General features: G+C 52.7%; 2 protein-coding genes across 2 annotated transcripts; both read right to left on the bottom strand.

The window, feature by feature from the left end:
- Window positions 1-593: 593 nt before the first annotated feature.
- On the bottom strand, window positions 594-12,160 carry LOC100909221 (nudC domain-containing protein 2). Its single transcript, XM_003744202.1, has 4 exons — window positions 11,871-12,160; window positions 11,321-11,489; window positions 2,013-2,155; window positions 594-815 (listed from the first exon to the last, which is right to left on the bottom strand). Exons 2-4 carry the CDS (start codon window positions 11,439-11,441, stop codon window positions 594-596), a joined length of 486 nt encoding a protein of 161 aa, XP_003744250.1. The 5' UTR covers window positions 11,442-11,489; window positions 11,871-12,160.
- Window positions 6,502-7,203, bottom strand: LOC114828267 (dual specificity phosphatase 28). The gene has a single exon (XM_029111710.1). It carries the CDS (start codon window positions 7,201-7,203, stop codon window positions 6,631-6,633), a length of 573 nt encoding a protein of 190 aa, XP_028967543.1. The 3' UTR covers window positions 6,502-6,630.
- Window positions 12,161-12,218: the final 58 nt, after the last annotated feature.

Raw genomic sequence — 12,218 nt, 5'->3', positions numbered from 1 at the left:
TGGGGTGAATCGAGATGGATAATTATGAAAATATACATCAATAAAGGAACGGAAAATCAAATTTAGATATAGAGCTAGAATCTCGAGCACCGTGATAATAAGCAGACGGTCGAGAGGGAAGCTTCGAGATCGGGTCTGAACTCTGTGGGACTTGTTACTTTTTTGTAAATAAACCCAGGTTAGAATAAAGAAGCGAAGTCGATTAAGCATTTTTTCTCCGATTCCGGTAACTGATATCTATGACCATGAAGATTCCTGATGTCTCGGTCGATTCGCGCTGGATATCTAGGTAGAAATATCGATCATTCATCGGCCCGACAGTATTCGAAGGCATCGTCGGGAAAGGGAGGAAATCGGGCGTGATGCGTAACAATCTCCGGGTCAATCACTCCTACACGAAAGCGGAGATGAGCGGCACGCGACGGAATCGAAACCGGTATAAGCAATCTTTCATGCCCCGCTCTCGAGAGCAGCACACGACACTGTTTCTCGTTTCTTTATTGAGTTCCCATCTCCTTCGTCACGAAGAGAGGCCACGCCTCCGCGGATTTACATAAAAACGATTTCTCCAAAGGGCGAATCGTCCCTACTGTCTACAGAGTCTCCTCGACATCCGGAGCGGAATCATATTTTTTGCTCAGTTCTGCTCCGCTGAAATCGAAGCCCGGATTCTCAAGCTGGAATTTCTCCAGATCTATTTTTTTCCTCATCTCATGCAGAACAAGAGGATCAGCACGGAATTCCCCTTCTAGTAGGGAAGGCCAAACCTCATTCGCGGGTCGTGAATATTCAGCCTTTGCCAGCAAGATCAGGACCTGCAACGATTAGAGAGAAACATTCAGTTCAACGTAATGGGAGCGCCGGAAATCCTGGGACATTGCCCGCTTCCTCGAGCTCCTTTTTTCCCTCCCCGTCATCCGTGCTCCGAACAGCTCGGATACCCTCCACTCCCCGGTTGGTGGCGGGAGCGAGATTGTTTCCTTTTGGGAGAGAGAGTGCGTCACGCAAATCCGCGTTAAATACGGGTCGTTGGAGCCCGCGAGCGACCCATTCCCACGGCGAGCTCTTCCCACTGTACGAGATGATACCAGCGCTCTCATTTCGGGTTGATGATAACCATCATCCTGCCCTTTTGAGATGGGTCGGAGGACGGTTATCTCCGAGTTAAGCGGATTCTCCAGCAGAGTCTCCGTCTCTCGGAGGACCGAACATATTCCACGTCCACGGGGCGAACTCTCCGTCGAAGCGACGGTGACGGTAGCAGTAGCCGAGCATCGCACCTTATTTGCATAATTAGATCACTTCGTAGGCATTAGTGGAATGTCGCGGGAGGTCCTCTTCTCTCTGAGTGAGTCAGCAAACAGATCTCGACGACCGGCCGTCCTTGCGCTGGCCATCTTGTCCGAGCTCGTTGAAAACCTTCCGCCCTGCTGACGACTCCCCGTCGTCGTAGTCTCATCCGCTCCACGTTAATGGATTCGACGGCTGCTAGGTCAATCGGGCGTGCTTTCATTAGAGCCGTTCAATGGAACTTGAAGGAGGGAAAAGTATGCGATCGGCGATGTTTGAAGACGGATGGGCCCGCCGCTACTGCTCCTCCCTCCTCGACCCACTACCGAGTTTCCTACCGTGAAATTCCTTCAAACGGAACTGTCTCGCGCCTCATGGAGGCGGCGATTGCCCAAAAATCAGGAGGACTCCGTAGCTCAGCGGAGCTCAGACTCGCGCGGCTAGAACATCAATCCCTCAACTTGAGACCCTGTTCCGAATCTCGGGAACTCTAGAGCCTGCTCCGTGAGAGTATTTTGATCCCCGAATCAAGAGCAGGGTCGTTTTTTGTTTATGCGGCGACAAAACCCCTTGAGCTGCTCCCGTTGCGACGTCGATTGTTCTCTCGCTCGGTGTCGTATGTGCCATTAATACTAATTGACTCCGGAACGCGGAGGGGGAGGGGCGCGGCCGAGTCACTCTAGAGTCTAGACGACGGATCCGAGCATACGACGGAGCTTTACCTTCGTTTTTTCCTCAAGGGTCCACGTACACTCGTCTGCGCGCACAGGACGGTAAAGTTTCCCTCCGAAGACTTTGACGCCATCCAAAGCCACATGGAGCTCCCTCGGAGTGATCTTGATATCCAACTGCTTCGCTCGCGTACCTGGGAAAAATGGGACAGTGAATATCCGGACCGCCTCATAATTTGATGAATGAAACTCAGAGCGAGAGAGTTCATCGAATTTCCTGGCTCGAGCGCTTCTTGGTAAATACAAACCATCTGTGGTACACGGTCACGACACCTTCTGGGAAGCAAAAAATAATTCAAGCGGAATACGATTGTGATCTCCCAAGGCCGCGATAGAGGGCGAGCGCAGGTTCGAAAGGACATATAAGAAAGGCTGCACAAGAAATTCGGGGGATGATTCCGAGAGGATTCTTGCCCTGCCAGGGAGAACAGGGTTGACTAAGTTTATCTTAAGGCCGCAGGAGAAGATGCTTTTGACTGTCAAGAACTCTATCGTCATGTCACCATCTCGGAGGGTCACTGCTCCGAAAGGCAGATGAGTCGGAGAGAGATTCCGACGTCAGCCGAACTCAGGTTCCGCCAGGACGCCTTTCTCTTATCAGAGAATTATTCTGCTCACAATAATCCTAGGATCGGAGTACGGGCGATTGAAGAACAATGCGTTCGGAATTCCTCTCTCAAGATTGTATTGAAGACAGAGATCACATTCTCCGATGTGAGTTTCGCTACGATGGTGAGGAGCTGACTATCGATTGGGAATGTCGAGAGCGGTGCCCCTCGTGAACATCTGAATATAGAGGTTTCTTGTCCTTGAGTCGTTCGCCACCGTCGGTCGTCGGAGCCGACGACTCGATGCGATCTTGCGGCACGCTGCGGTGGCGGTCGCTTTCCGATTCCGAGGTCGATAATGATTTCAACGATCAGTCCGATGGGGCCGATCTGATCGGAGCAGTTTCCCCGCGCAGCTGCCTCCGGTGGAAATTCTAGATAATTTATTACAATATTGCCCTCCGCGTGCTGTGTCTCAGTTCTCAGAGGGCTTGCCGGAATTAGAAATCGACTTTCGCTCAGTTTCCAGGAGCGAGAAGACGTCGAGGGACATTTCGCTCGTGATTCCCTCAGCGGTCAAAGCTCGATGAGCACGTTACGTCTTGCCGAAGGAGAAGGTTTCCCTCCGCGAAGCCTGTCCGCGACGAATTTTCCAGAAAAAACTCGGCGAAGGTTAGTTGATGCGCAAACGACGTACATGAGTGACAAGTGAGAGTAGAACAACGTCGCGGAAAATATTGGCTTCCTCACCAAGGTCGCTGTAGACTCGACAACACGAGTCTCTCGACTCCCCACGGGAAACTGCTCGGAAGCATTAGCTCAATCATACGACGGGGGAGTTCGGCGAGCTCCTTCCCAAACCGTACTACCTCTCCAGTAGTCGCGATAAGCTGGGCAGACTTGTTGCAGAAAGGGCGGCACCCTGCTAAAACGATCGCCACTGAAGAGATTCTCCGTAAGTCGAGCTTATCAGTTCCGCCATGGAGTTCCAAGGGGAGACGTTCCTGTCTAGCGGGCGACTCGCGATCGGCAGCTGTGCTCGCTATCAAAATTCGAGATAACGCACAGCCGTTTTCCGGAAGGAACAAACTCCCATGTCTCAGCAACCCCTTCCCCCTCCCTCTTCCCAACCGTTTTCGGTAAAAAACAAAACGCGACCAGACAATGATAAGCTCCCGTTCCTCGGAATCCGACGCGAGGCTGAACGGGGCCGACGTGTTCTCTCCGGACGCTCAATCAGCAATGATTCCCATGATGTCGTGAATCGTAGATTTCCGGAACGGAGAGACTAGTCACAATCGACATCGGCAGCCGGCACGGCTGCGGAAGAAGTCAACTCACTCAGAAAACGTCAGTCGGTCTCGATCATCGTTTCGGGCTCTGACCATCAGCACTGGCCCGGGAGTCTGAGAGGGAACGATCAGAAATTTCGATCATATCCCCGAGATATAGAGGCCCTCGGACGGAACGATTCGTAGCAGGAACGTCAGTCACAGGAGCGTTCTCTGGGATGGTCCGATCGCGAAGCTGGCCCGTCGCATTCGAGTCATATCCTTCAGGTTTCCTTCATTCTTCCGAAACGTCCATAGTTCCCGAGCACTACCTCTCTTTCGCGATAGTAACATAAGGCTGATATCAATCTTTCACCAAGTTCTCCGATTCCCGCTCGCTCGGCCTTTCAGCAGCTGTGGGAGCAGAAAAATGAAACGCCTATTTCGAGCAAAACTTTCGCCGTGCTCCTTCCGTCCGTCCGCACGCACGCGTCTACCTACGTGCAGGCAAATTACGCCGTGTGGAGCTTTCAGTCACCCCCTACAAGGGATTCCCGCTGCGCCGCTCCCTGGGCACGCTGGTCCGCGATGGGAAGCCTACGTGCTCAGCGCGGCAGCGACTCGATGCTCTACGAATCGGACGTGATCGTATCCAGATCCATGCGCCGAAACTGCCCGCGGTACAGAACGTTCGATGAATTCCGCTTCTGAGAATTCTCTTGTATCCTTTCTTAATCGAGTCTACTATTCAGGGGGGATCTCGCTAGCGGCCTCAGGAGCGGCGGTCGACGAGCTTGTTCCTTCGTAACCTCGGTCGTTAGTGACGTCATCTCGGTACGCACTTGACAGAGACAGATGAATCAATGCCTGCGGGAGGGGGGGGGAAGCTGACTCCAGCTGCCGGAACGTCTCCATTTTGACGGCTAACTTGGCGTAACATCACCGGCAAGATTAGAGGCAGAATGTCAAAAGGAGCACGTCACTGCGAAAAGCTGCCCGCTTTCTTCTTCCGCTGGACTTCCTCCGCGCTGCAAACTGCCTTCATCTCCATCTATTCTTCCGACCGAGAACTCGTCTCTCCGAGACGACACCAGGACTGGATCGACTCAAACGGAAAAAGCACTTCCAACGGAAACCAGCGCAAACGTCCAAGTCAGGGGTCGATGAGAGGGAGGAATCATCAGCCGACCGGCCTTCTGAGCCCTGCGCTCCGCTTAGACGGCGAACGAAGCCCACTCTGGGGTAAAAGGGTCCGTCTCGGAGTGAGGTCAGTCGGGAGATGTTCTGACACCTATCAGCGGCGACAGAAGATTTTTGAGATGCATGCGGCATCACAATGTGACCGACAGCTTTTACCTCGCGATCCGCGTGGGATGAGCCGATGAGCTGAGTCTTGGCGACCCGTTGGCTCAAGTACAGGCGTGTCAAGAGAGCCGAGCTCGAGTTTTCCGATCCTGGTCAAGGCGTCCATGTATCATACTTTGAGTCATGCAGGAGAATTCGACTGGCGGCTCAGTCCGTCTCTGGACAGACGACGTCGAGTTGGAAGCTCCCTTCCCTCAATCGCCCTCTAGCCAAGCGAGGAACGACGTGTCTAAACAAAAAGGAAAAGACGGCAGCGGAAGATGAATTCCTTGGGAAGAGTTTCGCTCAGTATGCACAAAAACTCTCGGAGAAACTCGAAACTGCGAGTGCTCATGCGTATCGACCGGATGCGGGAGAAGACAAACGCGAAAGGAACGTCGAAAATCGCTTGCGCCGCGTTATTCTCCCCTCAGCGAGTATGTACTCCCGAGCTCGTCCGAGGCCAACAAGTCCCGCCGACGACTGGAATTGGCATTCCGGGGGCATTCAAAGTTTCGAGTCCACTTCGAGAACAAGGGCGAATTTAGAGGCTGGTCTCCGGCACAAAGAAGAATCCGCCTTGTCCTCGGCGGGAAGCTTCGCCCTCGTCGGGAGTTGTTCGCTCGGGTCCCAATAGGAGCAGACCGGAGGACCACGTTAGAAGAGAAGAGGACCAGCTACGGCGGGCCGCGCAGCCAAGAGACTCAGGCACATCTGTGGGGTCCGCCAGGCAGCAAGATGAAGAGGAAGCGACGAAAATGAAGACAGAATACAGGGCCGGCCCGCGTCCCAGAGCCAGCCAGTTTCCACGCTACAAGGGAAAAGTAACGGAATTCTGAATACCCTGAAACCACTGAACGGTCGAGAGGAAGCGAGCGGGAATAAGCGGAATTGCGTATCGCGGATTCCAATCCAGAGCCTGGCGGCAGCGAATAAAACCCCCCGCCCTCATCCTCCGAAGGGCCTCCGGGTTTACGACGGGAGGATGTTTGAGGACGGGAGACGCGAGATTCCCAGGAAATCCCGATAATAATCAGAGGGCAGACAGCATTGGCTCCTGAGCGGTTGCCTCCCCCTGCTGGATCCAAATCGAATGGAAATATGGCACAAAAAAAGAACAGAGAGAATCAGTCAGCCGGTGAGGGCTCCCATGTCCTGCGACACTTTCCCTTTTCGACTCTTTTCCTGAGACCTGGAGACTGATTGCTCGACCGTACGCCCATGTCGTCGGAACTGTCGGCCTGATGGACGAACACAAGGTATGTCAATGCTGACTCGAATATGATCCATCGAAAATGAAGACGATGAACATTCATATTAATAGAGCATCGGCTACGGGTTTATTCGTCCTTTGGTGACGCTTTACGAACCCCTCTCTCACGAGCGGGGCAAACCTTGATGAAATCTGACTGCGAACGAGGAGCTCACCGACTTCCGGGGCGTAATCTATCCTGTCGAGTCGGAGCCGATTCGCTTCGTGATTATTGGATGAAGCGTCGACAGCCCTTGGACTTCATCAAGAACGTCCGGAATCGAAACGTGTTCACTTAGTTTCACCATTTTCACTGAGGGCTCGGGCGAAGCGTGGATTTCGCCTTCGAACTCGATCAACTGCCGGAAAAAACCGAGATTCGGTTCTGCGATCGAACGCCGATCGCGAACGTAGAGGAAAGCTTCGCGCAAGCTCATGCCCCGATGCTTCATGAGGTAGGCGAGGACTATCGAAGTGCTTCGCGACTTTCCTGCGAAGCAATGCACGACGACCTTACCGCCTGACTTTATCTTCTGATTCAGGAGGTCCGCCGCAGAATGGAAGAACTTCTTTATGTCCTCGGTCGGCAGGTCGAAGAGCGGGAACCGCGTCTCGGTCACACCGGGAATGTCGTGGGCGAGCAGTTCCTTCGTACAATTCACAATGTGCGAGATCTCGTTCTTCTCGATATTTTCCGCGGTCAGCCCGCCAACGCCGGAAAGGTATAAACTTTCGGTGATCTGAGACATCTCGTCGAATTCGTACATCTTCCCTCGACCGATTGGAGTTTTCTTTCCGACTCAATTTGTATCAGTGGAAGAGCTTTCCACACGGAAGCAGAGCCTCTCGTGACGGTGACAACGATGAGGCAGCTGGATTTTCTTCCGCGGCCGCCGTAAAACGATGATGAGATTGACGTGTGGCAATGATCGTCGTAATGAACACCCGGGGCGGCTGTTGCAAGCCGTCTGTTTTCTCTCTTTCATGTTTTGCTCAGCTAACGATTGCTGACTTCAAGAGGAGAAGGTGCGCTTACGTCACAGAGTGGCTACATGTCGTCGTCTTGCGCAACAATCGAGGGTAAGCTCAACGTTGCACATGATTTTCGGCGCACTGCCAACTTAGCCAACACGCGATGGATCCGACAGAAATGCTCGTCCTAGAAGAGAATTGAATACCGCGAGAGAGGGATTCTTCCTCATTTCTTCGGGATTTGTCCGGCATCGATTATTACCTATTCTTCAGTAGACGGAACTCGTCTACCTAACCCAGATATTGACGAAACCCCGCCAACGATCTGGACCCCGGAAGTCCTCGCTCTAGAGGCTCTTATGCAGCAGGAAGTCGAACATTATCACAAATTGAATCCGAGGGTGGAGGTGCGGGGGTTTCAACGAAAGAACATTCGCTCGCTGGAGTACAAAAGTTTATTACAATAGCGCAGTATTTCCGAGGCATTTCGGAAAGAATGTATGTCGGTGGCGAAATTCCCTATGCCTCGGCTGGCTCTCCATCCAGCCATTCGAGGTGAAATCCCCTCAAACTACCGTCCCCAGCACTGATGGACGATATACGCGAGGAGGAGGCCGCTATTCCGATTCCATACGTTAGAATCCTCTTTCCACCGTCGTATTGTCACCGTCAGCGAGGTAGTTCGCTCCGGCCTGGATTTCCATGGGGCTGCGCGTCAATATATTTGTCAACAGACTCTCCCGAGGCGCGTCGAATTTCTATTCTCATTCACGATCGCCTGACGAAGTCGTCGAATACACACATGATCGACCGCATACCGTACTCATCCGAGTTGAGAAGCACGATCGGGAGGGAGCTGACTGAGTGAGCTCGATTTCCTCCTTGCCATGGAGATTATAGACGCAAATCTCCCAAATGATTTCGGGAAACTCGTTCACCGCTCATAGGAATGCATAGCCTTCCCTCTCGGCTGCTCGCGTAGCTCACGAGCTCAACCACACGGGAGTGTTCCCTCCTAGAGCGAGCGGAAGAGGCGAATCAGGGATTAGGCAGTCGGAGAATGAAAGGGAAATGCTGATCGACTAGAATGAGTGCGGTGATCCGGCTAACTTTCGCAAGTTTCATACCGTTCTACTCTCTGTCGCCGCTTCAATGCGCACCCTTGCGACACGGAGCGGACTTTCACAATCCCTATACAATCTACCTCAATGCACACGGTCATCGTTCAGTTCAACACTTATTTGGATTTCGAGAAAGACCATATCAGACTGAATGATATCATCATCTATTGCTAGTCGCTCATACTTCTGTATCTGAGCCTCCGATCGATCTCTTCCGATCCCTTTTTTTCCATATCGTAGTAGTCAGATCCTTCGTAATATACGTGGCTCTAACGAAGAGTTATTCCTACACTCTGCCGAGATGAGGGGCGGAGAGTCGGTCCCAAGAGGAGCATCGGGATCGATTTATGGCCCAAACGGTCACCGATGGTTCTCAAACCTAAACGGGAGACGACGGTATTGCCGTGAACGATGTGCATGAATCGGCCTTGAATATAGAAGATCCGAGTCATCTTCGTTCGAAAATAACGGGAGGGATTCTGGGCACGTTTCATTCGACGGCATGTAGCGCTCTCGCTGATTCCCGTTGGAAACATGCGGATCTCGAGAGGAGTTATCAACTTCCGCCGTCCTGATTCTGCTGGCTTTTTGCTCGGCACCGTCCGAACGTCTGCCCTGCAGACGCCGCCACCGTCTCTCTCCGCCGCTCCGAAGTCGGCTACTACTCCATAACCTGATTACGCCTAGCCTATGAATGAGTTGCTTGCTGCAGTTGTAGCGCAGGTCTCTCCACAGGAGTACGGCAGTTACTGCGTACACGCAGTATAAGCGTCGGATAGCCCTCCACCAACCTTCGGCGTTACGGTTTTCCGCTACGGTAAACCGGCTGCGACCGCCAGTCTGAAGAGACTATATTTGGTCCGAGACTGTGTTACCCTGTCTACTATGATGTAGCCTTCGAATATGAATACGACCACCATGGGTGATACGATTTCGGTTTGATCGCTCTGTAGGTTGAGCAAAGAGTAAGGCAGCGCGGAAGAAATGCTTCCCCTTTCGTTATCAGAGGATTTCCGCTCCACTGCTCACATTCTCCATCCACTCACGGGCTGAGGCCTGGTTCTCTGTCCTCAAACAGAGAAAGCTAGAAACGCCAAGGAATTACGATTTGAGAATAGTGGAACGTCCGCTCGGGCCCCACGACCGACACGCGGTCGAATCAGGAGTATTTCCTCCAATCCAAGATCGCCTTGATTGGAAAGGTAGTCATTGATCATCGGGCGATAGAAAAGACGAACGAAGAGGACATGGATGGAAGGGAAAATCTCTTGATCACTACCACGTTCCGTTACACGCTTGATTCGACCGATTGGTGTACGGTACTCCTTCCCTCGTCCAATCATCATGAGTTGTATTATGTAGCTCATTCCTTATCGGGCTCATTGTTTCTTGTTGGAAATTTTGGTCACAAATCGCTCCCAAGCGGACGGGTAGACCTTGATGGGTCGGGCCGCCATCTGCAACCCGACCGGTAATTGCTAGCTGTCTTTGCCTGGCGTGTCTTCTTTGATGTTCCTGTCCCCGATGGGATGGAAGCCCGGGATGTCTCTAGTTTCCTCCTTGTAGATGTCAGGGATCATCGTCGGCGAATTCTCGCTGAATCTCACCATTTTCACAGAGGGTTCACAGGAAATTCGAATTTCGCGTTCGAAATTTATCAGCTGTTCCACAAAACCGATGTTAGGACGAACGACCAAACGACGAGTTCGGGTATACTTGTAGGCTTCGCGTAATGTCATGTTGCGATGCTTGACGAGGTACGCGAGGACGATTGATGAGCTCCTCGAGACCCCAGCCATGCAATGGACCACAACCTTACCACCCGCCTTTATGGTCTCGTGTATGAGGTCGGCCGCAGCGTGGAAGTATTGCTTCAGATCCTGTTTCGGATCGTCGACCGCCGCGTATCTCGTCACAGCGACGCCGGGAAATTCCTCGTTGGGCACGTCGCTGGTGACGTTCACGATGTGCGTGATTCCATTTTTCTTTATGTTCTGCATGTTTACCGCTCGGGCACCACAGAGGAATAAATCCTCGGTGATCTGAGACATCGAATTGAAAATCGACATGGCCTTTTGAACTCGTCTCGTCCTGTCTCACTTCACACGCATTCGTCTCGGAATTCAGTTCCTCTGCTCCTGAGCACCACCTGCGAAGCCTCCAGCAACGGCAGCAACGCACTTCTCACTCGAGGGATAACGATGTAACCGCAAGATGATTATATCTGCTGCTGTGGCTGATACGACGAAGACGGCGGTAATGATGATGATGATGATAATGAGGCGCCTCCAGCGAGTGGACGATGATGATGATGCTTGCTTGAGCAGGCTGTTGCAATTTTTGTCTTCCTTGTGTACTTCTACAGCCGACCACGGAATAAAAACCGTGCACTACTTTGTATACGTCACGAACGATAAGAGTACGGAGTTTCGCGGAAAACTCCTCGGTCAGAGTTCAGGTCGCAATCGCATTGGATTCCGAGGTAGCGACAAGTTCTGATGGCAGTGTTGGGCTGACCAGCGGAATATTGCTCAATACGATATCGGCATTTGGACACCGTCTTGTATAGCGGTCACTATTCGGAGTGGCCTTCCAGATTTGAAACTGAGTCGATAGAAGTGTTTGCCTGCCCCCGGAGCCGACGGAGGAGGATAGAGACCTCAGAGGGGGGAGCACACAATCAAAAACTCACGCGGCACTTTTTTTCCGCAGTTTCGGACTTGCTGGCGGTCTCACGATCACTCTGGCAGAAGTCGACTTATCTAGGAACAAAAGGGAAGGACTCGCGCACCTGCGGGAACGTTGACGATCGCGAACACCTCGGCAACTGTTTGGTACCAGCTCCCCCAAGAAGTCGACGATTCGATTCGTCCACTGCGCTCTTCGAAGTGCGATAGACAACCGCTTGCCATTTGTTGTTCCGGGCGGCTCTTCCGTTCGCAAATTCCCCGTTTCTGTAACTTGAGCGAAGCGATCGTCAAAAGAGATTGGGCAACAATGAGCAACGAGGGCGACGGCTTCGCCGGAGGTTCGGGCTCGACTGGAGAGCACTTCCCACGTAGACTGGACTCGAACTTGTTCCTCTCTCCAAACGAGGAGATGGAGTCGGGGTGAATGACCGTGCGCCGCCGGAGTACTACGAAGCCTGAGAGCGAAAGCCCCGCTCTCCGAGAACAACAACAACAACAATCGCCCCGTGACGTCAACGCGCAAGGGCAGAAACTCCAACGGAATTCCTTGCGTGACGAGGCTTTGCACAGAGAGCAGACGATTCGCGCGCCTCCGGTCGCGTCTCATCTCATATCCGCGGCGTTCTCGGTCCGAGCGAAGCAACAACTCACCTCTATATCCGCCTCGATACTCGTCGCGGCTCGACCCGTGGAACGAGCTTGAGCTATTCCAATTCAATTCGGAATTGCGGACCGCTCCCACCAGCGAGTTTCAGCCTCTGAGTGACAGACGGAGCTACGGGCGTTTCTCTGAGGGAAGTCGTGGCTGATGAATAGACTTCTCGAGCCTCACAGTCGAGGGAACTTGCGGTCGACCGGATTCCTGGAAGTAGCACTAAACGACGCGAGGAGATCGCGAGTCGCGACCCGAAACGCAACAGCTCAGATCGAGCGGGAGCGAGCTGTTCCAAAATTCGAAAAACCTAGACCCATGCCACTTTCGATGAGTGTCCTGTAAAA

The sequence above is a fragment of the Galendromus occidentalis genome, unplaced genomic scaffold (genome assembly GCF_000255335.2).
Source record: "Galendromus occidentalis unplaced genomic scaffold, Mocc_1.1 scf7180000077460, whole genome shotgun sequence".
NCBI classification, from domain to species: Eukaryota; Metazoa; Arthropoda; class Arachnida; order Mesostigmata; family Phytoseiidae; genus Galendromus; species Galendromus occidentalis.
The sequence above is the reverse complement of the archived record's forward strand: the minus strand, read 5'-3'. Positions and strand labels throughout refer to the sequence as shown.

Coding starts and splice junctions, on each gene's coding strand:
- LOC114828267 (XM_029111710.1), bottom strand. CDS start 7,203: ATGTACGAATTCGACGAGATGTCTCAGATCACCGAAAGTTTATACCTT.
- LOC100909221 (XM_003744202.1), bottom strand. CDS start 11,441: ATGGCAAGCGGTTGTCTATCGCACTTCGAAGAGCGCAGTGGACGAATC. Junction 2,156..11,320: donor GATCGTCAACGTTCCCGCAG/GTGCGCGAGTCC, acceptor CATTTTTCCCAG/GTACGCGAGCGAAGCAGTTG. Junction 816..2,012: donor CCCTTGAGGAAAAAACGAAG/GTAAAGCTCCGT, acceptor TAATCGTTGCAG/GTCCTGATCTTGCTGGCAAA.